This window comes from Aquila chrysaetos, chromosome 9 (genome assembly GCF_900496995.4).
Source record: "Aquila chrysaetos chrysaetos chromosome 9, bAquChr1.4, whole genome shotgun sequence".
NCBI lineage: Eukaryota > Metazoa > Chordata > Aves > Accipitriformes > Accipitridae > Aquila > Aquila chrysaetos.
The window spans coordinates 32,844,700-32,870,414 of NC_044012.1; the positions used below are offsets into that span (position 1 = coordinate 32,844,700).

At 50.3% G+C, this 25,715-nt stretch overlaps 1 protein-coding gene across 16 annotated transcripts in view; it reads right to left on the reverse strand.

Moving 5' to 3' along the window:
- NCOR2 (nuclear receptor corepressor 2) overlaps positions 1 to 25,715 on the reverse strand; it is a 260,683-nt gene that overhangs the window by 152,723 nt on the left and 82,245 nt on the right. For all 16 annotated transcript variants that reach the window (XM_030024273.2, XM_030024281.2, XM_030024280.2 and 13 more), the window contains exons 3-4: positions 16,598 to 16,725; positions 6,724 to 6,904 (exon numbers count right to left, since the gene is read on the reverse strand). In XM_030024273.2, the coding sequence (XP_029880133.1) occupies positions 6,724 to 6,904; positions 16,598 to 16,725 (309 nt within the window). The remainder of the gene's footprint in view (positions 1 to 6,723; positions 6,905 to 16,597; positions 16,726 to 25,715) is intronic.

Sequence of the window (25,715 nt, forward strand, 5' to 3'; positions counted from 1 at the left end):
CCCCCCTCCCTCCCCCACCCCACCAAATCATTTTTGCAGTCAGATTTTTATCAGGCACAAGTCGACAGCGTGAGCAACCGCACAGCAGATGGGTGGATGTCGAACACGTTGCAGGAGGATCCTCCTACAGCTGCTGAACTCAACAACCCCACACCACTCGCTCCTGATGGGCGCCCAACTGCACCACCAGCCTCGGGACCACGGGGAAAACCCAGCTTGCCTCCCGGCCAAGAAGGCTGCAAGGAGAGTTAATAAGAAATGCTGTTCTCTGCAGTGGAAGGAGGATGAAAGCAGGAAAGACACAGGTACGTTTGTACCCTCTAAAATTGTTTTATTTCATTACTCAGACCTGAGGTTAGAGCCACTTCCATAGAAGTCTGCTCCTCCAAGAAGCGGTTGGGAAGCCATGCAGCATGCGCAGGCTTTGCATCAAGCACCCTGCAGTCCTTAGGGCGAGAACTATTCTTCTTGTGGCCAGATGTTTGAGGCATTTCACCTTCCACAGTGTAAGAATTATTATTCTTCTCGTGGCAAGTCGTTTGAGGCATTTCACAGGGCTGATCAAGCCATGGACTGGCACAGAACTCTGCACCTCACTTGGGTTTTGGATAACCTGGAGTGAGTGGCAGGGTGCTGGCAGCATCGGTGTGTCTCCTCTCTATCAGTGCTACCGCAGCTCCACAGGATCCCTCTGCCTGGGCAATCCCGCAAGGCTCACTGGCCAGATGTGGGCACAGCCACAGCTGGCCAAGGAAACAGCTCACTCTCCTGCGACAGAGGTGCACGGCCAAGGAGGACAGCCCTGCGCTGTCACTGGGTCCCTGCTTGCAGACGTTCATCAAAAGCTCCAGCAACGAGCCCAGAGCCCTTTTTCCCAAGTGAAAAACAACCTCCGGTGGGGAAAGGAGAGCCCAGCATGATCCACACCGCAGACTCCGAGGCTACGGGAGGACACACGCCCAGGGACGGCCGACGCTCACAGCTTCATTTCGTTCTCCAGCCCCTCTGCGCTATTGTTCCACGGCAATAAATCACAGGGAGGCGCTGGAATTCAGGGCTGGTTTCTACAAGAGGAAGCCTGGGGTGCAGGAACCGAGATGCCGCCTCGCTTTCGCTTGCTAATTCCCTCAGCAGCCACCGTGCTCAGCGCCTTTCTGAGTGCTCCACTCCCACGCATCCCGTCGGAGCGCTGCGGCTCTCCCAGTTCAAAGCACTGCTGCGTTTCCACCCCCTCCGCTCCCTTCCCCCAGCACTGGATTACTCAATTAGAGATTATGCTTTTGCCAGTTACCTCCAAGCCAACTGGGGCTTCTGCCAAGGTCAACACAAGTTCCAGCCAGTTTCATTAATAACTGAGAGACCAACCCACTGGAAACTCTGAGAGGTTAATCCCAGCAACAGATCAATGTTCCCATAACAAAGCCCCAGAGCAAAAACACAACTGGTGATGTACCAGCCGGCCAGCCCAGCTATCCGCACTGGGAGCTGTGGCGCTGCCCCTCTGAGCATCCCTCCCCATACCGGGGCAAACTCTGCTGCCGGAGTCCCCAGCCTCCCCCGCCACATTCGGCAAGGGATGGAGCAGGTACCAGTGAAAAGTGCTGCCAAGGCACCGGCCCGTGCGGCGAGGAGGAAGCAGAGCTCCCGAAAGGCCTTTCGGTTGTCCTCGGTGCTCTGCCAGCCTGCGGCCAGGGCAGGGGTTAGCAGGCTAGCCAAGAGCCTTTCCATCCCACAGCCTGTTTTCCAGGAGTTTATTGTAAATCGGGCTCTGGAACGGGCAGCCAGTACGAAATTTGGCATGTACGCCGCTGGCTTCAATGCATCATTAAAAAGGCATTTTAAACGTGTTAATTCCTTCTTTTTCAATTAATTGCTTTTAAAGCTACGTTAATGTGCATCAAAGCAAAATACCCTTTGCCCTAATTTCTGCTTTGCCATACATATTTCCCGGCCTTGGTGCTGCCTTTTCTAAGATTCCCCCCTTCCCTTTTCTATTCCATTTTTTAGTCCAGAGCACAACAAAAACACTCATGCAGAAAGGGAAGAAATTAAAACCCTTCAACAATGTAAAGCGGAGTCCAAGTCCTAACAACACATGGCTTCTTAATAGCCTTCTTCCATCAATAGTTGTTAATTATTTTACAAAAGAGGGAAGTGGCATTGTCCCTTGTACAGATGGGGAAATCTGAGATACAGAAAGGGGAAGAGACTTACCCGGTGACCAGCGGCCTGCCAGGGCAGATGGCAGCAAGGTTCAGGTTTCCTAAGCCTCCACCCAGCCCCGTACCCGTGGGACTACATGGCTCCCCGTAAGCGTATTCCTGCTGGAGCAATAGGCTACGCGTAAGTGCAGCCAGCCAGCCCTTGCAAGGGGACTAAATGCAGAGCACGACTGACTCACATCCTATAGGAAGAAGCAGCAAACCACATACGTGGTGGAAAAGCAGTCTCAGAAATGGGAAGAAGAACAAGTGGAAGCACAACGGGAATAAGAAGAGATGGAAGGGGAGAGACAGGACTAACCTCCAGCTCTGGAGAGGGGAGAGCAGGCGCTGCTGGACCAGACGCGCCACACTCGCCGTCCCTACGGGGCAGGATCGCACGCAGCACCAGCTGCGCACGTATGCGCAGAGACAGGGGATCGTGCAGATACATTACTGGCCTGCTCTGGAGCTGTCTGTTTTACTCCTATCTGCTGTTACGTGATGGAGGTCCGTGACTTTCTCTATCGGAAAGAAAGCAGAAGCCACCGAGGGTCCTGGGAACCAGCTCCTGCATCTCTGCCAAGCGCACACCCAGCAAATCTGCATCACGGCGGCTCTTCCAGAGAATCTCACATCTAGGCTTGCAGTGACTGAAAAAACAGTCCTGCTTTAGTTTTGCCTGGTTATTCTCAGCCAGCTCAAGGGAGCACCTTCTTGGAGGCAGTGTCAGCCCACGCTGGCACAGAGGGCACGGGGAGATTTCATTTCTCCCCCAGGAGACTGAGCTCACCTCCTGGCCACGTCCAGCGGCAGGAGCCCAGGACTACGGCACTGCAGCAACATGACAGCAATCCCTCTTGCAGGGAAAAAGATGCTGAAGTGGGGGAAAGCAGGCATGAAAACAACCTTCTGCTCCCCGGCTTGAAAAGAAACACCAGTGTTCGAGGATATGAGCAATACAAGGTTCATAAGGAAAGGTAGTATCTTTTACTAGACCAACTGAGATTTAGCTGTAAAGCTGCTGCTTTTGAAAGGCACACTGCCCAAAAGCATGTCTGTTTTCACCAGATATAACACGCTGATCTAATAGAAGACATTACCTTCTCCTTACAAACTAAGCCTTGCTTGGAGTGAAGCTGCAGTGATCCTGAACGGCGTAAAGGGGCCCAGCTCACACCACATTTGGGAGAGGTAGGAGAGGAATAAAACACCTAAGAGATCCACTTCCCTTTGGGGGAAAAAACTCTGGAACCTGTAACCAGCATTTGCCACATCAATTACTTCATCTGTGTTCAGAGCACACATCATGGCCCAAAACAAAGGCCTTGGAAATGTGCAGGAATGGTGTTAACTTCTCTCCCCTGGGCTGAAGGTTGGCAAATCCTATGTAACCGGTAGTTATCAGGGACGTGCTAAACTCACACCCCATCACAGACCTGATTCTGCGTCTCAGCTCCACCACTGCTCTGAAACCAGCAGAGACCAACAGGTATCCACTGCCTGAGAGCAACATCCATTGCTGCTGCATTCATTATGACCCTCGGGACAGTCAGGCTGGCACCCAGAGTGTATAACCAAACTCCTACTCTGTTTATCGAGGGTATTGTGGAGCTCTTTACTGTGAAAAATTAGCTGAATCTGCAAAATCACCATGAAAAGCAGTCCTAGTGCTGTTACTCTGATGAGTAAATTGAGCTCCTTGGCACGCAGTGACTGCAACAACATGGAATGGGGTAAGGGGTAAGCGAACAACTCCTAGGATACCCTGTCTAAACAACTGCCAGTGTGTTTAGTAATACCAGGCTCACGTGGTGCATCTCACCCGAAGAGCTCACCCAGCCTGCAAAGCTGCCCTAGATAAAGTATTGAACGACTTCGTCAGGCACTGAGTCAGCAGCACAGATGGAACAGCAAATTTCTCTCTGGCTGTGGTCACTGGGACACACGTCCTGCCACCACGCGCATGCCACCGCTCCGGTCCACACGCAGCTTGCAGATGCGTGGAGACCTCTGGCTCTGCACCCACCTTGCAGAGTGCTCGCAGGAAGGGAGGAAAGCTTGCAGAATAACCCCTGAGAACAGAGGACATGCTGAGCAAGCAAGAAAAACACAGTGCTGCTAGTAGCAAAGCACGGGCCAGTCTCCACAGGGATGGAGCAGAGCGGGAATTAGCCACCAGGACGGGCTGCATCGTGACATGTTGGTTTAGGAGGTCACATCAGCCAGGCAGAGGAGCTCACGGCAGTCATGGAGCTCAGCATAGAGCCTCTCAGGAAGGTCTTTATCAGCTGTTCTAGATGGTGATTTATACCATCAGAGCCCAGTGCCGAATTCAAGTGGCTTAGCATGGACACAAGAAGCAGTTTTACATGTGTAAACAGCCCAGATGTGTAAGTGTCTAGCGCCTGTGGCCAAAGACCAGTCTCAGCTCTTTGCACTTCCTCTGGTCCAGCACACGCAGAACACACTGAGGCTCAGGGCGACGCACAGATCAGCTGCGGGAGCTTTACCATGACTTTAATATCCACAAGCAGTTTATAGACTAGTCTGAGGATGACTGCTCAAGAATAAAGCCAAAAGACTGCTATTAATCCAATTTCCCAAGCTGCAAAAGGCAGATATACCTTCAGAATGGTGATCCTACACCCCAGACTTGCTTTCTGCTCCCAACCACTTGAACTGCACTGAGATCATCCCAGCCTTGCAGTAAGCTCCATCAAACCCATTCTGGTAACAGCCCCCGCTAGTTTTGAGCAACTAATCCCAGCTCCACTTAGGCTCTCACCAGTCAGGAACACCACATTTTTTTCTTCCTTCCAGACTCTGAAATTACAAATGGCTCCACTAAAAGCATAATCTTGTCTTGCTGAATTGTATCTCACAGCTTTCTCTCTCTCTCTCCCTTTCATTAACAAATGTTTTAAGCCCCATAAAATGCATGTAATTCTTGGAAATGTGTCACAGATCAAGAAGCAAATGCAGCCCCTGAACTCACCAACTAATGCCTCAAGAGCAGCTTTGCCTATTAGAAACAAATAGCTGAGACAATACGTGGTTTTCTGGTGAGAGGCAGAACAGAACTGCTGATGGAAATAATGTGCAGACAGAAAAGCCATCCACGCTTCCTCACATCTTTGGAGAGGGATGTTTTTTGTTTCGTGGCCCACAGTTTATTTTCCCCATCAGCCACCCAACCCAGCATCTCCCAAATATACTCTACGGTTCAGAGCCACCACATCTCGGTGGCATGGAGAGCAGAATCCTGGCTGGTCACAGCATAACCTCGTTAAGACACATCTCAGAGGGAGCAGCAAAGACAGGACATAGAAGGGCCACAGCACCTCGGAAGCATCTTTTCCAAGGCAACACACTAACAAGAGCTAAAGGACAGCAAGCTGATGTGGCTGGTGCCTTTCTCACGGTCTCAAATGTGGCTCTTAAAAAAGAGCTGCTCCATCCCTTCCAACATCAGCTCACCATTCCTAATCGGCAGTCGCTGCAGCCCCCTCCTCCAGGAGATCCAGCCAGGCCTCCCTTGGCGTTTGAAGTACCCCAAAGTTAAATGTCCTTCTCATTTGAGACAGGCCAGAGGCATCTCATGTAAGGCCCACCAGTACTGTATGGATAGGAGATGTATGAATATCCCAGCACTCCCAAGCACGAGCTTTCTCACCTGCATATTATTTCAATCAGCTCCTATAGCGATAGAGCAAACCACCCCCATCACCCTGGGTAAGGACGTGACTTCTCATTTCACTGAGGGCTGAGACATCTCTGAAGCCCAGCCTGCAGCTGCATTAAACCTCGGCACTCACAGCACTGGAGCTCGCATTAGCAGCACAAGTCAGCTGCCCCCAGCATGCTGACCCACCAAGACTTTCCTGCCAACCAGGAACATGTCCAAGCTTGAGGTAAAAATCAAACATAATTTACCTCAACAGAGCATGAAAAGTAAATCCAAATAGGCACACAAGCAAGGGATTTCTCTTTGCAACCTTTATTACATGCGTAGAGGGGACAATCGCAAGTAAACAATTTGCTTTGTTAAATGAGACTAAGACTAGGGAGGCTTTCCTGGGGAAGATTATATTAAAGAACCACCAGCAACCGATTCAAACCCTTCAAACACCAATATTAAATAAAGAGATGTGATAAAGGAGAAAGGTCAAGCAAAAATCAAATCAGGGCACAGTATCCAGAAAAGCCAGACAAGACCATACCTAATTAAGCCTACAGGAGCTTCCAAATTGTTCTGGTGCATCTAATAGCCCAGTAAATGCAAGCCCGTGACTATAACAGTTATGGGGAAAGCCAGTATGCTTCTGTCTCCCCAAAGAGGTCACCCCATCTCAGTGAATATCATCCAACACCACCAAGCACTGCTTGATGCATCAGGAGCCACCACCTACACTGATTTCAGTAGCGGCTCAGACCCTCAAAGGTAGCTCTACACAAGCCAAGGGGATCCCAAAACACAGACCCCACACCCAGCTAGCATCCCGGCCCATTGCCCCCTTACCTTTGAGAGGTCCTCTGTCCCTCCCTGCTGGCTCTGGTTCAGGAGAGGCGAGTGCCGCATCAGGGGGTCCTGCAGCAGATCCAGGCGCGGCCTCTTGGTTTCAATGAACTCCAAGTCCGACGGCTTGGTCAGGTCAGAGAGATAGGAATGCGCCTCGGTTCTCAGGTGCAACTCCTGAGATCTGGGGACAAAGAGAAAGGAGCCTTTACAAAGCAAGCCACGTGTGCCTTCCCCTGCTCTACAACTGCAAGCCACTTGAGGAGGACAGAGGGCTCAACTTCTGCCCATTTCCCAGAAGGATGCATGAAGGGAGGCCAGGCAGCCCTGGACTCAAACACCTCAGGTCTTTGCAGACCCAGGATGCACAGCTCCATAGCTCAGTCGCTGGGCACGGTGCATCTCCTGGAGTGCTGCTGCACGCAGGCAGAACCAGGCATCACCTGGGGGAGCGGGACGTGGGGGACACCATCGCTGCCACCCTCCAAGGCCAACAGGCCACCCCGCCATCCCTCTCCTCGCTGCCGTGTCGCCTGGAGGGCCCCGCTGCCATCTCCTGTCCCACCACACAAGGTGGGTGGCTGTCCCTACACCAGGGCAAAGTGAACAAGGCTGTAGGTTTGAGCCTTCCCTGTCATGCCACGTGGGTCGGGCTGGCCAGAAAAAGCCAAAGCTCGGAAAATCCTCAAAACCAGCCCATAAATCCCCCTGTGGCCCCTCAGAGCAGGCGGAGCTCCCTTCTGCCACGTTTGGCTTATTTAGTCAAAGGTACCTGCACCACTGTTTATATTTAGCATCTTCTATAGGAATACCAAAGATCATATGCTGGGGAAAAAATGCATGCTCCTCCATGGCTAGACAGTAGGGATTTATTTTTCCAGGATGAGGGAAGAAAGAAACCAGCCACATGTACTTGCACGTCTCTGACACAGACCTGGCAAGCTGTAAAGGCTCATTATCCAGTGATAGTAATTGCACCAATGAGTCACATCAGGCTCAAATATCTTTCACCTGTTAAACATGATGCAGTTGGTAATACCTGGAAATTGGGTTTGGTTTTGCTTTTTTAAACAAATGTAAAACTTCTTCTGTAGCTTTATTTTTCCTAGCAGGATTCTCTTGTGAGAATTGTAAAGGGATCCTACAAAAATACATTAAACCTTTTACTATGCCCAAGGATCAGCTTTGCTGCAGCAGCTCCAAGGGTGTGTTTTTAACACTTCAGGCAGAAGTCTCTTAAAAAAATAAAAATAAAATGAAGCACAGGAGATTCACGGCTTGGAAAAAAACATGACTTTTTTTCTTTTCCCCTTAAACAAGATTGTTCAAGTTCTCCTGAGTTGCGTGGTAAAGCATCCTCCCCAGTTACCAAACACTGACAAACTAAACAGCCTTTGAAGCTACTCGAAAGGGAGAAAGGGAGGGGATGCATTTTGCCAAGAGCAAGCATAAAAGACAGGGGGTCTTGTGCATCATTTGGCCCCCACCCACAAACTGCAACTGCTGACATTAATTTTTATCTAGCTAATTAAATATCTCAGAGAGGATGACAAAAAGGGAAGGACCCAGAGCGCTCTGAAGCCAGCAGGAGTCTTCCAGCAGCTGTAATGGCTCTGGACCGCATCCAGAGAGAGGAGGAACCCCAGTGAAAGCCACCTTCTTAGGGGGCACCACCTCAGGCAAAGCCCTCTGCCCTCCCCTGCAGCAGCATGGCAAACTCAACCCTGCTTCAAGGAAGCAAGACAAAGGTTTTTTTGTTGGTCTGTTGGTTGTGTTTTTTTTTTTATTTAAACATCAACAGCAGGCACAAAACATGTGCATGCCAAACTCTGCTGCTGTGGGTTTGGCACAGGTGGCTGGTGCTGGGATTCGGGCAGCAGCTTTGCTGCTGACACACAGAAACAGAAATCTGGCTCGTCCTCTTCCTCCTCCCCAGCAAAAAGGGGATGGGAGAGCAGGGAGGCTCTGGCACTGCCTTTGCCACTCCAATCTCCAACCTACGTAAGAGCAAATGCACAGCTCGCGCAGCAAACTTTTCAGAGCAGAACAGCTCTTAAATTTGGCATTGAAGCACAGCTCGCTTCACCTGCAAACACTTTCACACTGAATGATCCTCAACTTTTCTCAGCAAGCCCAGAAATATCTCCTGGCACCTCTCAAGTTTCCTGCTGGCTTGTCCCAATCCCTCGTGCAAACCCTGCCTGCCCACAGCTGCATGCCGACATTTTGGGCTCTGCTGTAAAACCCAGGAACAATAAGCAACTGTTGAGCTGGGCAGGTGCTAAAATATTCCAACACCCAAGGCTCTGCTGTACCGAGGCAATTAAAAATCAGATGTATTTTTTTTTCTTCTTTTTTTTTTTTTTCTTTTTTATAAAGCCATATTACCAAGAAGCTGCTAATTGACACAGGATGGCTCTGAGACCTCTGCAGTTGTCAGGAACCCAACACAATCTGACACAACTGCTACGCTCAGAAAAAAACAAGTATTTTTAAGATAAGAGCAACACTCAGCTTTACAAAGGCAGTTACTTACAGCGAGGCAGGGGCCATGCCAGGGAAAGCAGCTGCAGTGTTATAGGGTGCTATTTTATTTCCATTTCCACATCCATTGGAACTGCTATTAACTTTATCCACTGGAATTTCCAGCCGCTCCCGAGATCACTTTGCCCGACACAACCCGCTCAGCCTGTCCTGGCTGCAAATACAAATGCTCCTGCTTGAAGCCTTCACACCTTTCACTCTTTACATCTACACCTGCAGCGAACTCTTTACAACAGACTTTTATACAGTCATGATGTTGCTGTCAGCATAAAAATAGCCCTGCCTGAAAAACCCTCCCGTTACACTGAGTTTGGGGTTTTGCTGCATTTTCTAAATAGTTCCCACCTGGCTGGTTTATTCCAGAGATTCCTGCTTTGCTGAAAGGAAAGAGTGTTTTTAATTGCATGTGAGTTATGCATGATTATATGAAATAAACCAAATGCCAGCGTTAATTATGAAGTGGGGCTGGTTAGTCTTCACCTGGAGTCCTTCACCACAAACACTAAACTACTTAAAAGAAGTGGAGCAGCGTGAGATCTGCTGACACACCGAGGCTGGGTGCCCAGGGTTTGCCCTGACCTCCAGCCATCCACACACAGCTCTGCTTTGGGCAGGTCTGAGTCCAGAAGACCAAGATAACCCAAGATTAGACCTTCGGTTTATTACTAATCTGACAAACTAATCACACCCTACCAGCTGCAGAGCCACGTTACTCATTCACCAGGGATGTTTCCTCAGCAGACTCACACAGGGCATTAGGAAGGTATGAGCAGATAAAAACCTACAGCAAGTGTGGGGCACCTGCAGCTCGCTCCAATGCATGCAGGTCCCTGGGACCTACGAAAACATCTTCTGCTACATTAAACCTATACCAGAACCAGCTAAGCACGAGATGGACTGAAAAAAAGGGGTTGACTGCTAGCTGGGTGCAGAGGAAGCTGAGAGTATCTCTCTCCTGGGAGAGAGGATCAAACGAGACATCCTGAGCTGCCTTTGGGGCTTGTAAGAGCAGCCCTGATGAGATCTAAATGGATCTTGCCTTTATCTTCTTTACTTTACTGAAGCCAAATCCCAGGGAAATGGGCAAGTACAAACTTTAAGAGGTCAGAGGACTCTCCCACCCCACTAACCCACCTCAGAAGCACACTGCCTGGCTCTTCAGAGCAGCACAACCCTCCCCTACTCTTCAAACCTTCCCATTTCTCCATCAACTGAGCAGCAGAAGGTGGCAGCAGGAGGAACGACTGCTATTCTGCAACATCCAGCAAACCCAGCTTGACTTTGTGAAGATGTGCCTCCTGCACTAAGGGCTCAAAACACCAGCAGTGACTCTGAGCCGGCTCCCACCAACTTCCCAGCAAGGGCACATTTTAAGTTTTGCTCCCACCTGCAAATATTGCTCCCTACATCATGGGGCCAAACAACATAACCAGGCTGGAAAACTGGCTCTCGCTGTGTCTTGGAACCAGAACCAAGACAAACGATTGCCTTGCTGCAGCTGTTTATTTCTGCCAGCTGAGATGGTTTGGTGGGAAATTGTCTCCAAAAATAAGTTTTTTAAAAAAAAAAGTGTCCAGCCACCACAGGTACAGACAGACAATAAAATGTTTTTGAGAGCGAGTAATACAGAAAACCACTACTGTTGAAGTGAATTATTTATAGCCAACGCTAAGATTTGTCAGAGGTTTCAGCAACCCCTTTACAGCTAACCATAGCCAGAGTGGGAGACTGGGCAAATTGAGACCTGTTAAAGAGAGAAACTAGAGGATTTGTAGGTGGCAAAGCTGCCACCAGGCAGCTAGAAAAACATGTACAGGGCCAGCTGATATATTCCCTCTGTCATATAGGCGGAGAGGGAGAAAAACCATCATGACTTAACAACAGAGGCCATGGGAAGAGCAGCCTGCCTGGGTGGGGAAGGTGGAGCTCCCACACCCTCAGCAATGTCTGCCAGCAGCAGGACTGAGTCTTCACAAGCCAAACATGTGGGACAGCCGCGAGCAGGATGCTTAGCTCACCGTGTGGTCCAGCTCAAGGACTCCCAGGTCCTCATGAGGTCTGACTGAGCACCTGTGACCAGACGGCCCCACGTGCATCCTCTTGATGCTCTGGCTGTGCATTCCCACGCAAGAGCAGGTAGCTGTGCGTCAGCCGCCCCACGCAACCCCCTTAGCCAACTTCTTCCAAGCCAACTGTAATTTAGATGAGAGCAGATGCTTTATTTAAAACTTGCATATTGAAGATCCCCATACACAGAGCCTGAATTATTCATGGACAGGACCAGCAGAAGCTTTAACACTGTGCCACACAATGGCATTGCCTCACTCAAGAGGAGGAGGAGGAGTATTTGTGTCTCTCCACAAGCTCCCCCACATGCTTTCTTCAGGCATCCAAAACCTGGAGCCTCACAGGAAAGCCCTCTTGGCAGTCCTGGGTGACTGGAGCACTCCATGAGCTAACGGCTTCAGGGACATCCCATGTTTCACCAGGCCTGCTGCATACATTGCAAGATCACCTTTCCTCCCCCAAAATAAATCTGATTCAAGGTTATGCATGGGGAAGTTGCATCATGAACTTTTACCCCTTCATCCCAGCCAAGGCAAAGCCCAGGTTTCCCCTCACACCTCCCTGGCAGGGCACACTGGCCCATTCCACAAAGCCTAGTGTCCCCACATCTCTGGGGAGCCTCAGTCACCCTCCATGCCCACCCATGGACATGCCCGCAGCCCACACCGGAGCAGAGGGTACTTGTGAGACAAGGCTCATCACCAAGTGTCTACACACCAGCATCTGTCCTTTCCAGCCGTTATTTTCCCACGTTCATTTATGGGGAGGAAAAAAATGCAGCTCCCAGAACATCGTTTCAAGTGTGAAAAGACACAAAGATGTATGGTTGCAGGGATTTCAGCCGCACCGCTGCTCACGCCTGAGAAAAGGGTCACCTTTAAAAATGGAAACTTAATTAAAGACCATAAATAAAATCAGATCGGTCGCGCTGTTAACTCGGGAGCAGTTGGTGCCATTTGGCCCAGCACAGATGAAGACCGAGAACTGCACGTGATTTCCAGTGGCCACGCACACCGCTCCGGCTTCCCACCGCTCCCTGGGCTCCTCAGCCAGCAGGATTAATCACATTCAATAAGCACAGTAATTAGGCCTGCTCTCATGCTATATTGCACATGGCTATCTCGGATGGCTGCAGAAACACAGCAGCTGCTTAACGTACCCTAAATGTCTTACTTCAGATCAGCACCAGGCAAACGTCTTCAAACTCCTCAGGACTGCTAAGCAGAAAGGCTCCAAAAAAGGTCTCCTGAACTGGGAAAATAATCTCCTATGAAAATAGTGACTCATCTTATTCTGGATAAAGGCAGAATATAAGCAGTATGCATGTTAACGCAGTATTTACAGCCACGTTTTCTGCCAGAGAAGCCATTATCCACCCCAGCATTCCTGCATTAATACAGAACCTTGCTCTAAAATCCTAACGCATGTGAAAAGTCAGAAAAAACCCAGTTCCTTGATTTTTCAGACCCCTCACCCTGCTGGCATCTGCCTTTTAACACTCAACCCAGTTTTTCTCGCCTCTTTTGTGGACCAAAATATATATAGGAGAGAAAAAAAAACCCTAGTCCTTGTCACCTTGCCAGGGCATTCCTCTGCAAGTATTCATGGTACGACTTGTACCAACAGCAGATCCTGAAATACCTCTCTTCGCTCCTGCAGTCCAGTTGGCACAGCCAACCGAAGAAGCTAAGGGGAAGTCTGTGGATCCTTCCAAGAAAAAGCCTGCTACCAAAAAAACCATCAAGGAAAGCAGCACATCCCTGCAAAGTCAGGCAGAGCCAACTTTCCCTATAGCAACAGATTCAGAGTGGTTCAAGTTTTCCTTCCTTCTTCCAAGCCAGAATTGCTGCACAGGGAGTTCAAGTCTCTACCCATCCACCAAAGGGTGATGATGACTCTCAAGGCTGATGTACTTGGAGAATGGCAGTCTGCAACTCCCCAGCATCTCCTGCAGAACTGGGCTGCCCAGGGTGGGACACAGGAGAAGCAGAAGGCACATGACCCCCGAGGGATGAGAGCCCACAATGGTGTGACGCTTCAGGAACTGGTTCTCCCCAACCTGCCTGACCCACCAGGCTCAGCTGTGGGGACATCCAGCTCCCTGAGCCTGACATTCAATGAGCTTCTCGCTCAGGGAGCCCCAAAATATGGGACCATCTCAGCACCCCATTCCTTCCAGCAAGTTACCACTCAACAGCTTTTTGCTACCAACACCTGATTCATACTTAAAACACTGTGCCCATGGTGAAATGCTTCACCACTTGTTCCCTTTTCACCGGACTGCAACTAACGACCACCCTGGTAGCTACAGCAAAACTGCAGCCCAGGAGAGACAGAAGACCTGCAAAGCTGTAGGAAGACCACCTAAGCAAGCTCAAATAATTTCTGCAGAATTTAAAGCATCTATGGAGTGAAGCCTCAAATACCATGTGCAAAGACAGCCTGCAGAGGCTTTAGAGATCTCTCCAAGTTGAAGGCAAAGCCAAACTGGGGGACAATACCCCAAAACCAGCACAAAGTGAATCCCTATGGTTTCCAGGAGAGGAGGGCAGACAGCAGCTGCCCACTGGGCAGGTGGGCTCAGAGGAACCGGCACTGAGCAGCCCGAGGGCTGAATCACACTCTTCGGCTGCAGGCACCGCTTGGATCTCCAGCCCTGTCAGTCTGCCACATTCCACTTGCACCAGACTCACAAATTGATTTCTTTAAGGAGGGGAGCAATCCTGGAAGAGCGTCAGCCACCACAACCAACAGCAGACAGGCTGCTTCCTTTGAATACCCAAAGCAATGGTGGACTGGAAGGATTCCCTTCCACCAACACTTGCTTCAAGGGGAAGATTGTCTCACTCACACCACTGCCGCATGCCAGGTGGGGCATCAGGCAGGGAACCAAGGTGACTGTCTTCCTTTCAGACACAGCACACCCCTGTGCTTCCCTCTATTTACCCCCTGTGCCTGCGCTGTGGACATGACTTGTTTGTCTTTGGTCGCTCCCTCCTCCCCAGCCCCTCACGCTGAGAGCCAGCTGCCTCTGCTCAAAACCATCAATCCCAGCGCAGGAACAAAGCCAAAGTGCTTACAGATGCGCCCAGCGTGAACCTGCCAAGGGGACTCAGCTGCAGTGATGGCTGCTTTTGCCACCCTCCCTTGTCCAGGCTTTGCTCTGCACCGGGCAGAGCCAGAGCTATTTTTTGGGGTGTGCATCAATGACCAACCCAACCTGCTCCAGAAGCTCCAAGGTCTTGGCCCTTGAGCACCCGAGGAACCCTCAGGTGAGCAACCAAACATCCAAAGGGCTCCATTTACAACACATCAGGCACTATTTTAGAGCAGATCCTCATACCACACACCTGCCCCCATAGGACAGATTTTTAAGTGGAGTGCTTAAAGATGCAGAGAAACAGTAGCTGGCTTTGCAAAACGGATTATCACCTCCCCAACCCCAACACGACCCAGTTTGAATAACTGCAATATTTAACTATACTGGATTGAAAACTTCTGCAGATCCCCCATCCTGCATCCCCAGATGCCCCCCAAAATTTTTTTAATGAGTCTACATCCCAGCATTCTGGCACAAGATGCCAACTGAGCTGAACTTAAGTGGTATTTTTAGCTTTATTACCCAGTATAATTTTTGCAAAAGTTCAGTTTTTCAGATGTTACAGGGAAAAGGGATGAAATGTAAGTTGGGTCTGTTACAAAAAAAAGTTTCTTTTTATAGAATGCCAAAACTTCCACCATTCACGTTGAAAGTGAAGTAACCACGATAAGCATTTGGATGTGTATCTAGACCTGACAACCTCGATTAACATTTACCCATATTCATGTGATGGTCAACAGAAAAATAAGTTTGGAGAGTTTGAAACATTTGTAAGCCAAAGCAAGATGCTTGGATGACCACACCAGATTAGGCATGTGGTACAGCAGACACCAAGGCTTGCAGTTGGGTTTTTTTTTAGTTATATGGAAGAACCAAGGTAACAGGCAGGAGCATGTTGCTAGGTCCTCCTTACCCATCACCCCCAAATTTAGCTGAATCTGACCCACTTCCAACCTAACCGTGTTACTCTGCGCTAAGAAATCAAAGCACTGAGAAATCAAAGCAAGCCAAGGCAATGTAACATGCTGCAATAAATTACTAGTCATCAGAAGTGACATTACCCTCTGTACATGCAGGTGCCACAGGCACAATCCAGAAGAGCACACCCAGGAGGACTGATGCAAAACTAAGTTCGGAGGCTGCTTTTTGCCTCTGAATTCTCATGGGTTTGTTTCTGCTGAGCACCAAGCCAAACCCATCCCACCAGGAGAAGAGGGTCCTGTCTGCATCTATGCCCTTATGCATCCAGCACATCGAGGTCTTTCTCCTCTCCCCTAACAATTATGATTTTAGAGAAACAGATTCACCTCTGTGACTCTGCACTGGTTTTATTCTTAGCCTGACTAAGGCATAAGCATAAAAAAAAAATGCTTTGCATAAATCTACTGTAGCAAGGCTCTTATTTCATTTCCAGGCCAGTTTTTTCCAAAACCACTAAGCATTAAATGCAGAAGAGAAACTGTGAGAGAGGAGTGTTTTGAGACGAAACAGAAAGTGAGAGTGATGGCCTTCAGAACAGATCAGCTCCTGTGGTTAAAGCATCTACAGCATTTCCAGCCACACAGCGCTTGCCTGAGTAGCACCCAAAAACACTGCCAGCCTCCCACGGGAGGCTACAAAAGAAAACAGGGACATCGGGAGAGCCTTGAGGGGAGCAGACAGGAAAAAAGCAGCTCAGAGAGAGTTGCGAGGGGAATGCAGAAAGAGAAACAAAAACAATGAAAGTGGCGAGGAAGAACAGCAGAAGAGGAAGCGGAGATGCACAGTGGAAACGAGCTCTTCTCACTCCTCCCTTCAGCCTCGGGAGCCACAGACCAAACCCGACCACACAGCTTTATTTTCTACATTGAAGAAAGCCGATGCAACCAGTTACAGCGACATGTAGCTTCGCAGAAGTGAGGGAGGTGGGGGTTTTTGTTGTTTAGTGTTTTTAAGATGTCTTTAAAATGCAGGACAGTCCAAGGGAACAAACCAGAAGGCAAAGGTGCCACTTACATTAGCATAATGAAGCTAAACCAGCACAGTGACTGAGCAGTCAGTACCAAGATACAACATAACATTGCCCAGGTCTCACACAGCCCTCCTCCACACCACAACGCTGTGCAAAATACTCGCTTAATGCAGTCAGGATGCCCATGGCCCAGGGGGAAGGCGGAGAGCCAGTACCTTTCATTGCCTGGCTGGAACTCGGAGAGCAGGGACGGCCTCCGCCGCTGCGGTTGCATGATAGACCCCGGCGGGAGGTGGGAAGCAAAATCCCTGGAATGATGCTGGTACTCCAACAGCGCGACGTCCTGCAGAAACAAACACAGAAGAGCTTGTTAGGCTGGTGGCAATTTTCAAGCAAGCATTGAACCCTGACAACTCAGAAGAAACCATATAGATACTCGCCCTTTGAAGCACTGGGTGCTGGACCACAAAGCTCAGTGCTTTCCCCCCCCAAAAAGGGTTCTCAGTAACCCCCAGTCCCACACCACATTGGGATGGTAGCTCAGCCCCCGGTCCAGCCTGCCTCTGGCCTTTTACTGGGGCTGCTCACAGGCTGGCTCCTGCAGTGGGACCCCAGCAAGCTCAACCCAGCCGCCGAGCACGCACACAGGGATTTTTGGCATCCAAGCAGTCCTGATGACAACTTCAAATCCAAGAGAAAGAATAGGTAAGAAGAAAATTAAAAGTCACAGGATACTTTCAGCTTCAATAATCCACACAGCAGTATGAAGAAAGAAAAAAAAAAAAAAAAAGAAAAGAAATCACAAATGTTATCTTGAGAGTGTCCCTTTAAACACAGCTCCCCTGGGCTGAGCTCAAGGGGTTTGAAAGGACAGTTTGCTACTTATTATGTGTACGTCCCTTTTGTTCCTTGACCCTTGGAGAGTACAGTACAGTATGTTCCTGATTTTAATTAAATAAGAAGCCCTCCTGTTCTGTGCCACAGACTGATTCCAGCAACAGTATTTTAGCAGCTACATTCAACTGCTATTTTTTATTTCCAGATAGATACTTGACCGGAAGACTAATCATCTAATTAACTAAGACCTTCAGCAATGGCATAGCAAGCCCTGTCACAGAATATCCCTGGTAACACTGACACACATCTACGTTAGAACCAATCCCACCTGGAAGTCTATTTTGAACAGTTCTCAACTGGAACAAAAAAGCTCCAACTCCATCAAAAAGAAAAAAGAACTTTCAGAGTCAAAAAAAAAGCCCCAAAACCTCAACAGATAAAATACCACATGCATGCAGTTGGGGGTGTGGGCAGGGGACTCTCAGCCCTAACAGCTGCAACAGAAATTATTTGATCAGATGTAGTAAAGATTGACATGCTCCAGCACAAGGAAAGCTGGAGAAGTGCCCCAGCAAGGTACACGGCAGGCAAAGAAAGGATTTGGGAGCTTAAATAGCAACAACCTGCACCCAGAGAACGCCCTCTCCCAAGCCGTGAGTGAACAGAGCAGCCCAGCACTGGATGCCATGCTCTCCTCCAGCCAGCTACAGAGTAGAAGGGATTATCAAAGCCCAACATCTTTGGCCACCAGAGGGTAAAACAAGATGTTTGCACAGTAGCTTTCTAGAAAGCCAGGAAGAAAAACAGAAATTGTAAGCACTCGGTCTCGGGGAGCCAAGAAAAGCAGATCCCCTACCCCACATTCAGGCCCTCTCTCACAGAAGCTGGAAAGGCCAAATATCAAGCAGAGGAAGGGGAATGGTGGTGTCTGATGGCCACCACTTCTCCTTACACCTAGAAAGGTGCACCGTTTTTTGGAATCAGGTTCATTTCTCCCCAGCATCAGGCAATAGTGTGGTACTGCTCCTTTTCTGTTCTGACCAATCTTGGGACAGACCAGGAACCAGGGCCCTCTGCCAAGCCCCAAACTCCTGGTTTCCACCTCCAGCCTGGCCATTTCAGACCTCAGCCTCTGGGGCAAGGGGTGTCTTCAGACAGGTTCTTGTGACATAAGGAGGGCATTACTGGGACAGCGTCTACTGATCCTCATGGGCATGTTCCATTTTCTGCTATAAATCCAGGCGTTAAGGGAGGAGGCTGCGCCATGACGCTGCTCTTCCTTCAGCTCTAGAGTCCATTCGTGCAGGACACCACGGCGGGCTGCAGAATAGAATATGCCATCAGTCCAACCACAGATGGGACAAACTCAGACATCTGGAGTGAAGGAGCTCATTAGCTCTTACAGCCCCAGCCAAAGCAGAATTGCTGCGCTGCCTACGAGTTTCCCCACATTCACACTCGACCTGGTTTTTGTGTTGGTTTTTTTTTTTGTTTTTTGTTTTTGTTTTTTTTTAAAAAAAAAGAGCAACACAGTGCCTGACATCCACCTACAAAACAAACACACCATGTCTGGGAAGACACACCAATAGGCCCACAACCAGGACCGTCACCCTCTGTGGGTGTATAAACAAGAATTACCCGTCTGGGAGGTTCAAAGGCTGTGCCTTTGAGAAAAAAAGAAGGCTCTTGCATGTCCCAAGAACCATCTGTTCTTCCTTTTCCCCCTGCCCACACTCAGCTGAGCTTTACCTTTTCCTCCTCTAACCCCTGCCAGAAAACTGCTGGTGGAGCTCAGAGCCTGCAGGCATGGCCCGAAGTGACAGGGAAGCTCATTACGCCAGGCCTTTACCTCGGGGCTCGGATGGCAGACGTACCTCTATGGCTTCCCCACCAAGGGCAAAGCTTGTGAGCACCAGCTCCTGCTTTTCCAGATGTCACCCAATTCACTCTGACCTGCTCCGCTTTGCTCACATCAGCATTTGGTTTTACCAGAAGAAAACATAACCTAAAAATTAGCAAGGAGTATTAAAATTGACAAATTTCTGTGCCATGTGATGAACTGTCAAAGGAACCACAGGAGACCTGGCAAAGACGTACGTGGATTAATTGCTCAGAAAGTTACTACAGTAAATTGCACTGTGAGCTATGACAACTGTTTTTCAAACGCAAATGCCGGAAAGGTTTACGAGCTGCCTTCAGAAGAGGCTTTAATTTTGTTTAGCAGTGTTTTAAAGATATATGCTGGGAGGCACCTTGCTGCCAGCGCCGCTGCACCTTCCACACATGGGCAGAGACACGGGAGCAGCGTCCAGTGGGTGCCACATGAATTCCCCACTGCTGAGGCACACAGCACAAATGTGATTTAGTCCCCATCCTGACCTAAGATTTCTAGTGCAGCCTTGGCACCTGCTCAAGGGCAGCTGTAAGACACCTGAAATAAAACAACTAAAAAGCTCTACAGCCCCAAGCTACATGTCGCTCCTTTTCCTCTCCATTGCTTTGCTGGTTTTTGCTCAATTCTATTTTTTCACTCATCCTCTCCCTCCTCCTCTCTTTGCATCTCTTCCTGCCCTCTGCAAACACTCCTTCCACCCCCCCAAATCTGTTGATGTGTCCGAGTACCTTCTCCAGGGCCTCAGTTCTCCCATTGCCTCCAGCTGGGACTTTGGTCCTTTTACGCCAACCTTCCTGTCGTTCCTCGTGGTTCAGGTACTCCACACAGATGTACTTTGTGGAAATTTTGCAGAATTTCATAAATTCGGTAAATGTGAAGAAGTAGAAATTAAGGAAGCAAAAAGACCATGGGTAGTCTGGGGCTCTGGCACATCAGCAGATTTGGGGGAGTGGGAGGAGGGTTTGCAGAGGGCAGGAAGAGATGCAAAGAGAAGATGAGCACCTTTTCCACTTCTGTTGATAGAAATTAAGTTTCTTTACTCAGGCGAAGGAGGAGGAATGTTTCCAAAACAAAACCAAAGCAAAGCAACCAAAATCACTTTGGAAGTCTCAATGTCAAGACCTTATCATTCTCCTGATAAAACAGCAGCTTCTCAAAATACAACCCCGGGTGAAAGGCACTGCATCCCCTCTAACTGTGTAGGCAGAGTATAAACAAACAGGCCTCTAGACTGCACCGTCTAGAGCCACAGACGGTTTGAGAGCCAGCCCAGTGATGCCGAGGCTGAGCTGCCATGGTCAGGGTTACATCCTCCTGTCCCGCACACCCCGCTCTGGCAGCAGCTCTCCGCCAGCCACGAGAGCCCCGCTTTATTTGGGGTAGTCCCTTGGGCATCCATCCTCTCCGATGGAAGCGAATCCACACGATGCCATGGGAGCAGCCTTGTAAGCAGTCGGAAAGCTTGTCTGAGCAGGGGAGATACAGCCCAGACACAGCCAGCACAGAGGTTCTCCAAAACCGCCTCTACTGCAGAGCACTGGCGGGAGGATCCCGTCCTCCAGCACAGACATTTGTCCCCAGCATCTCCCCGGCACAACCCTGCTACGCACATCCTTGCTCTGGTGCCTCCTGCTCCTGCAACAATCCACCCACTGATGCCCGGCCAACCCACACTTGCCCAGGGGCAGCAGTAGCAGGCCTGGGTTAGGAGCAGACCTGGAAAACCACGAAAGTCACCCAGCCAGGAGAGGAAGGTCGGATCCCTGTCGCTAGGAGCAGCTTGACATCCAAGTGCAGTGAAGAGGCTGGGTCATCTCCGTCTTCCAGTCCCAGAAATGCATTGCTGTCTTTGTCCTTCACAAGCCACCTGGTGTTACGCCATGCTGGACAGCTGCCCTGGCCCAGACCATCAGCCTTGCATGCAAGAAACAGACACTTCAAAACCAGCAAGCCACATCTCCAAAGCTTAGGGTGAAGCCAGCTAACTAAAATTAGAAAAACAAGGAAAATCTACATCATTCAGTTTCAAACTATGTACCTGCACTAGCTTCTGAGTACATCACCTGAATGAAATCAAATCAGGGAACAAGCTCTTCAGGGCTGAGGCAGCTCAGCCTCACATTGTGCTGCCCCAGCTCCAAGCGACCCACTGAGACAGGGCTGCACGCTGCCGTAAGCAGAAGGGACACGTAGGAGCGATGTGGGGCTGTGCGGCTGCTGCTTAGGAGGCAGGTGATGGGGAGCACAGACAAACAGCTGCTGGTACCATCACCAGAACTGCAGCTCCTCATAACAGAAGATTTCAGGTGCCCACAGCATAGCGTACACTGCAATTCAGCAGTCAGCTGGAGCCACAAGTACCCAGGGGCAGACTTCAGCATCCCACGTGAACGCTGCAAACCCCTGGCCTTTACACAGGGGTCTGATTCCCTCTCCCTTTCATCAAACCCGCTTCAGTCAAAGCCTGACACGGGTGATGCTGAAGACAACAGACCTCATGACCGCTGCCTGCTGCGGCGACTGGTGAGGAAGGGTCTTGCAGGAAAAACAACTGAAATGCAGCTGCTTTCTGCCTAAATACAGCCAGAGACCTGCCCTGATGAGAGCTGGCTCCAGCGGATCTTTCTGAGCAGCTCCTGGCCCCACATCACGAAGAGCCACTGGCTGGGCTGAGCCAGCACTAGCAACATCGCCAAAGACAGACAGACACTGAGAGTGCCTACAGTGCCATAAATCACCCCAGCAGAGCAATGCAGCATAAGGCCAACGTTTAGATAAATGAAATGCTAAAGAGCCAAAAGCAGCCTCGTTAAAATACACTTCTTCATGCAGCAGACTGAAGAGGTACTTGGGCCCAGCCAGAGGTGCCGCAAGCGTCCTTTGCTGCCAGCAAGGAAGGCTGGACATGTCCACGCTGCCCCTGCCTGGGGGTGCTGGGAGGGGGAGCCGGTGAAAGCACTCCCAGTCTCAAGGTCTTTTTGTGTTATTACTTGATTTGGGAGCACCGAGAGCGCTGTCTCCCTCCCCCTCCTGGTAAATCCTTTGACCCTAAATAACCTGAGTCTATCAGGCTCATTTAGATACGCTAATCAAACTGTCTAAAGCCAAGAGACTGAATGCAGTATTACAGAAAAGCCCTTGGCAACACAAAACCAGAGACAGCCCCACGGAAAAGAAAAAAAAAAGCTTCCCTCCCCCCCCTTTTTTAAAATTTTTTAAACTTTCAGCCTGCTGCCTTACCTACCATAATAACTCCAGCAAAATCGTCTGTGCTGTCCCCTGACCTCAGGATAACCCCCACACTAAACTAATAACTGCACACAGCCACACAGCCTTTCTGCCTCTCTCACTTTCTGTTTTGAACGCGTGCACTCGCTGGTGCGCTTCATTTCTCCTTCCCCTGCTTGCAGTTGTCTAGATCCAGGTTGCCTGACCTCCAACGAGGAGAAAGAAAGGGAGGTTTTAAAGCGATGCTGGAAGCACCCCTGGGTGCTGACCTGCAGCGCACAGAGCCAGACAACACTACGCCATGGCCAACAGCAGCTCTGACCCTGCTCTCCTAGCTCCAGCGCAGAGCACATCCATTCAGAAAAGGCATCTACCGACTGCTGCATGCAGATGACATTCCCACAGCTGCAAGAATTAGCCCCCGAGAAGAAGACCCCAGAGACACGAGGCCTGCAGAAAGGAAGCCTGGAGCTGGTCTTGCAAGAGAAAGGCAAACTGCTCCTCCTCTCTTCCTCTCACCAGCAGAAAAACAAGTGCAAACACCCAGTGCTTCTGGCTTCCTTGGAAAACAGCTCTAGAGCAAACCCACGGAGACCTACAGTGCAGCCAGATGAGCACCTGCAGCACAGCTCGAGCAGCCTGAAGCATTAGATCCATCCCCCATCGCTTACCACGTCTTCAGCCGAGAAAGCAACCAGGACCTCCCCACCGAGTTTCAGTGCAAAGACAGCTTCACTTAAAAACCACCGGCTCTCGTTTGGCAGTGACGCCGAGGAGAAGCGGTCCCAGGGTCAGTCACCACATCCGCCAGCTGAGCAGGCTCCCCAGCGGAGGGTGGCACTCGTAGCAGCAGCCACCTCTAATCACGGCATCGCGCACGAGCAGCGCCTCACCTGCGGAGCTCCCCGGGCACAGGAGCCCTCATCCAGCTACAAGCCGCTGCCCCACAGTGTCCTTGTCACCTTTTACAGGCAGGCAAACAGGCCAGGGCATGGCACACGCTCATCAAGGAGCAAATCCCAGCTCCTTGCCACCTCCACCAAGGATTAGGCTGTGGGCTGTTCATTATGAGCTCGCCCAGTGTTGTATTGCAAATAATTTTTATTTCTTAACAACGTGCTATTTCTGCTGAAGCACTCCCAAGCGTTTAGCCTAAACGAGGCCGATTAATAATGGCGTGGTCCAAATAGCGAGCAAAAAACAATGCCAGAGCAACCCTATTTATTTCACTATTTATAAGTTGTCCCTTACCTAATTTCAGAAGAGGATGCCTGGCCCGATCCTGCTGTTCGTGAGCAGCACGCGTCCCATTCTGGGCACTCCTTTTAACCACAGGGGAACTGATGGGTGAGGACAGTGGGGCTGGTGACCCCACAAACTGTGACACTGGTGGCACGCAGAGCCAGAGCTGGGCACTTTACAGCTGCTGCCCAGCATGTCCCACACTCCTCTCATCCCCCCCAACAACATCCCACTGGCTCTGGGGGATCTGGGGAGCTTGCTCCACGCCACACCTCACCTTCATCCTGGGTGTCCTGGTTTCCACTGGTTTTTCCCGACAGGAGAGGAGAGAGCTGCTGCAGACAGCACTGCCCAGAGCAGCGCCCGCACCAGCCACGTGCTCCATCCTTCTCCTCCTCCTGCTTTTGTGCTGGTGTTTCCCCAAATCAGAGAATGCCCCTGCACCTCTTATGCCCAGAGCTATTCCCTATACAGTGAAGATGGCCAGAGGGGACACACAAGTCAGAAGGGTCCAACATGGTGGCCAAGACTTGACTGCACAGCCTCGGACTGCAAACCCACCCCGTTCCCCCCGGGGAAGCCTATGGCAGGTCGAGCTTCCCACACCCCCGGGAACATGAAGCCAGCACGGAGCAGCATATCCCAACTTGAAACCTGCAAGGGCATCTGACCGTCCAGCAATTAATTTTTGCAGTAAGCTGCTGCTTGAGCCCCTTGACACAACCCTGACTGCAGGAGGCTGGGCCAGCTATCGGTGCCACCTGCAAGCCAAGCAGACCAACTCTCCAGTCCAAGATGGGGTGGCCAAAGCGGCACAGCCACCACTCTAGTGGCTTTGCCAGAGACAGAGATGCCCCCCACCCCTGCTCTGCACACCCTGAACTTTGAAAAAAGAAGTTGCTTTAAATGTCTTTCTGCCAGCAGCAAGCATGACCTATTTTAGCAATAAAAAGAAAAGCTCTCTGGTGCCTGGATACCCCTTGGCGCTGGCAGCACAGCAGTTGCTCATCAGACCGAGAAATGCACTTTTTCGCCTTTGCCTGGAGAAAATAATTTTTCCCAAAGCTGATTCAGGTAAGAAGAAGGGCGAAGGTTTGGGAGGAACCAGGGCAGTAGCAGAGCCATCACTGCATGAGGTCCAGAGACAGCACAGACTGCGGGGGGACCAGCTCGGCATACAGCCCACCACCCTCAGGCTCCCCAGCAAAGAGGAGCCATCCTCTGCTACAGAAAACCTCCACTGAAATGCAAAGGAGGTAGTTATTCATCAAAACAGGTTGTCTACAAGTACACTGCTGTCTGCCTCACTTCCTCCCCAAAACCCCAAGAAGAGCTCACTGCAGATTTAAAAAACAAAAACAAAACAAACCCCCCAAAAAAACCCCCACACACCAAAAAACCAACAAACAAACAACAACTCTTTTACAATCAGCTCTACTGTTGAAGATAACGTCAGTAATAAAAACCTGGCTGAATATATGCATTTTTATCTTGCCTATGGGGATGCAACATGTGCTGAAAAGACAAATGCCCTTATTGTTCTGACACAGTCTTATTGCCATCCATCTCTCAGAAGCTGCTGACTTGGCCTTTTGTTTTAGGAGGTGACCACACTGCGCGTGGCCCCTTCTTGGAAGGCATTGATTTCTGCTGCCATGCCTGCACTGAGGCCACATCTGCTGCCAGCACCATTAGCGTCTGTACCAGCTGCACAGTAATGCATCCTTCCCGACGCCCTCTCCCCCGCCTCTCCAGCAAACTGGGGCTGTCAGCAGCGTTTGGCTGTCCTGTCTGAATATGCCATTCATGGAGAAGAAGTCACGTCTCGGTGGGGGCAGCTCTCAGCTGTTGTGGCTTCCCAGTCATCTGACCGGTGCCGGGTGCTGGAGTCAGCCGCCAGCCCTCTCCCCGGCAGCCAGAGGTGCCCGCAGAGCAGCAGCACATCCATTACAGTGCTGCTTTTGAGTCTCTCTCCATCACAAGACTTTTGTCCCAGTCTCATCCAGGCGCCTTTGAGCCAAGAATGACCCGTCTGCCCTTCCTCCACTCCCCACGCCTGGCGCTCTGCTTCCTGAAGCCACTTGTGGTCACGAACACCCATGCAGGATGAGCAGCTCTCTTCACGCAACAAA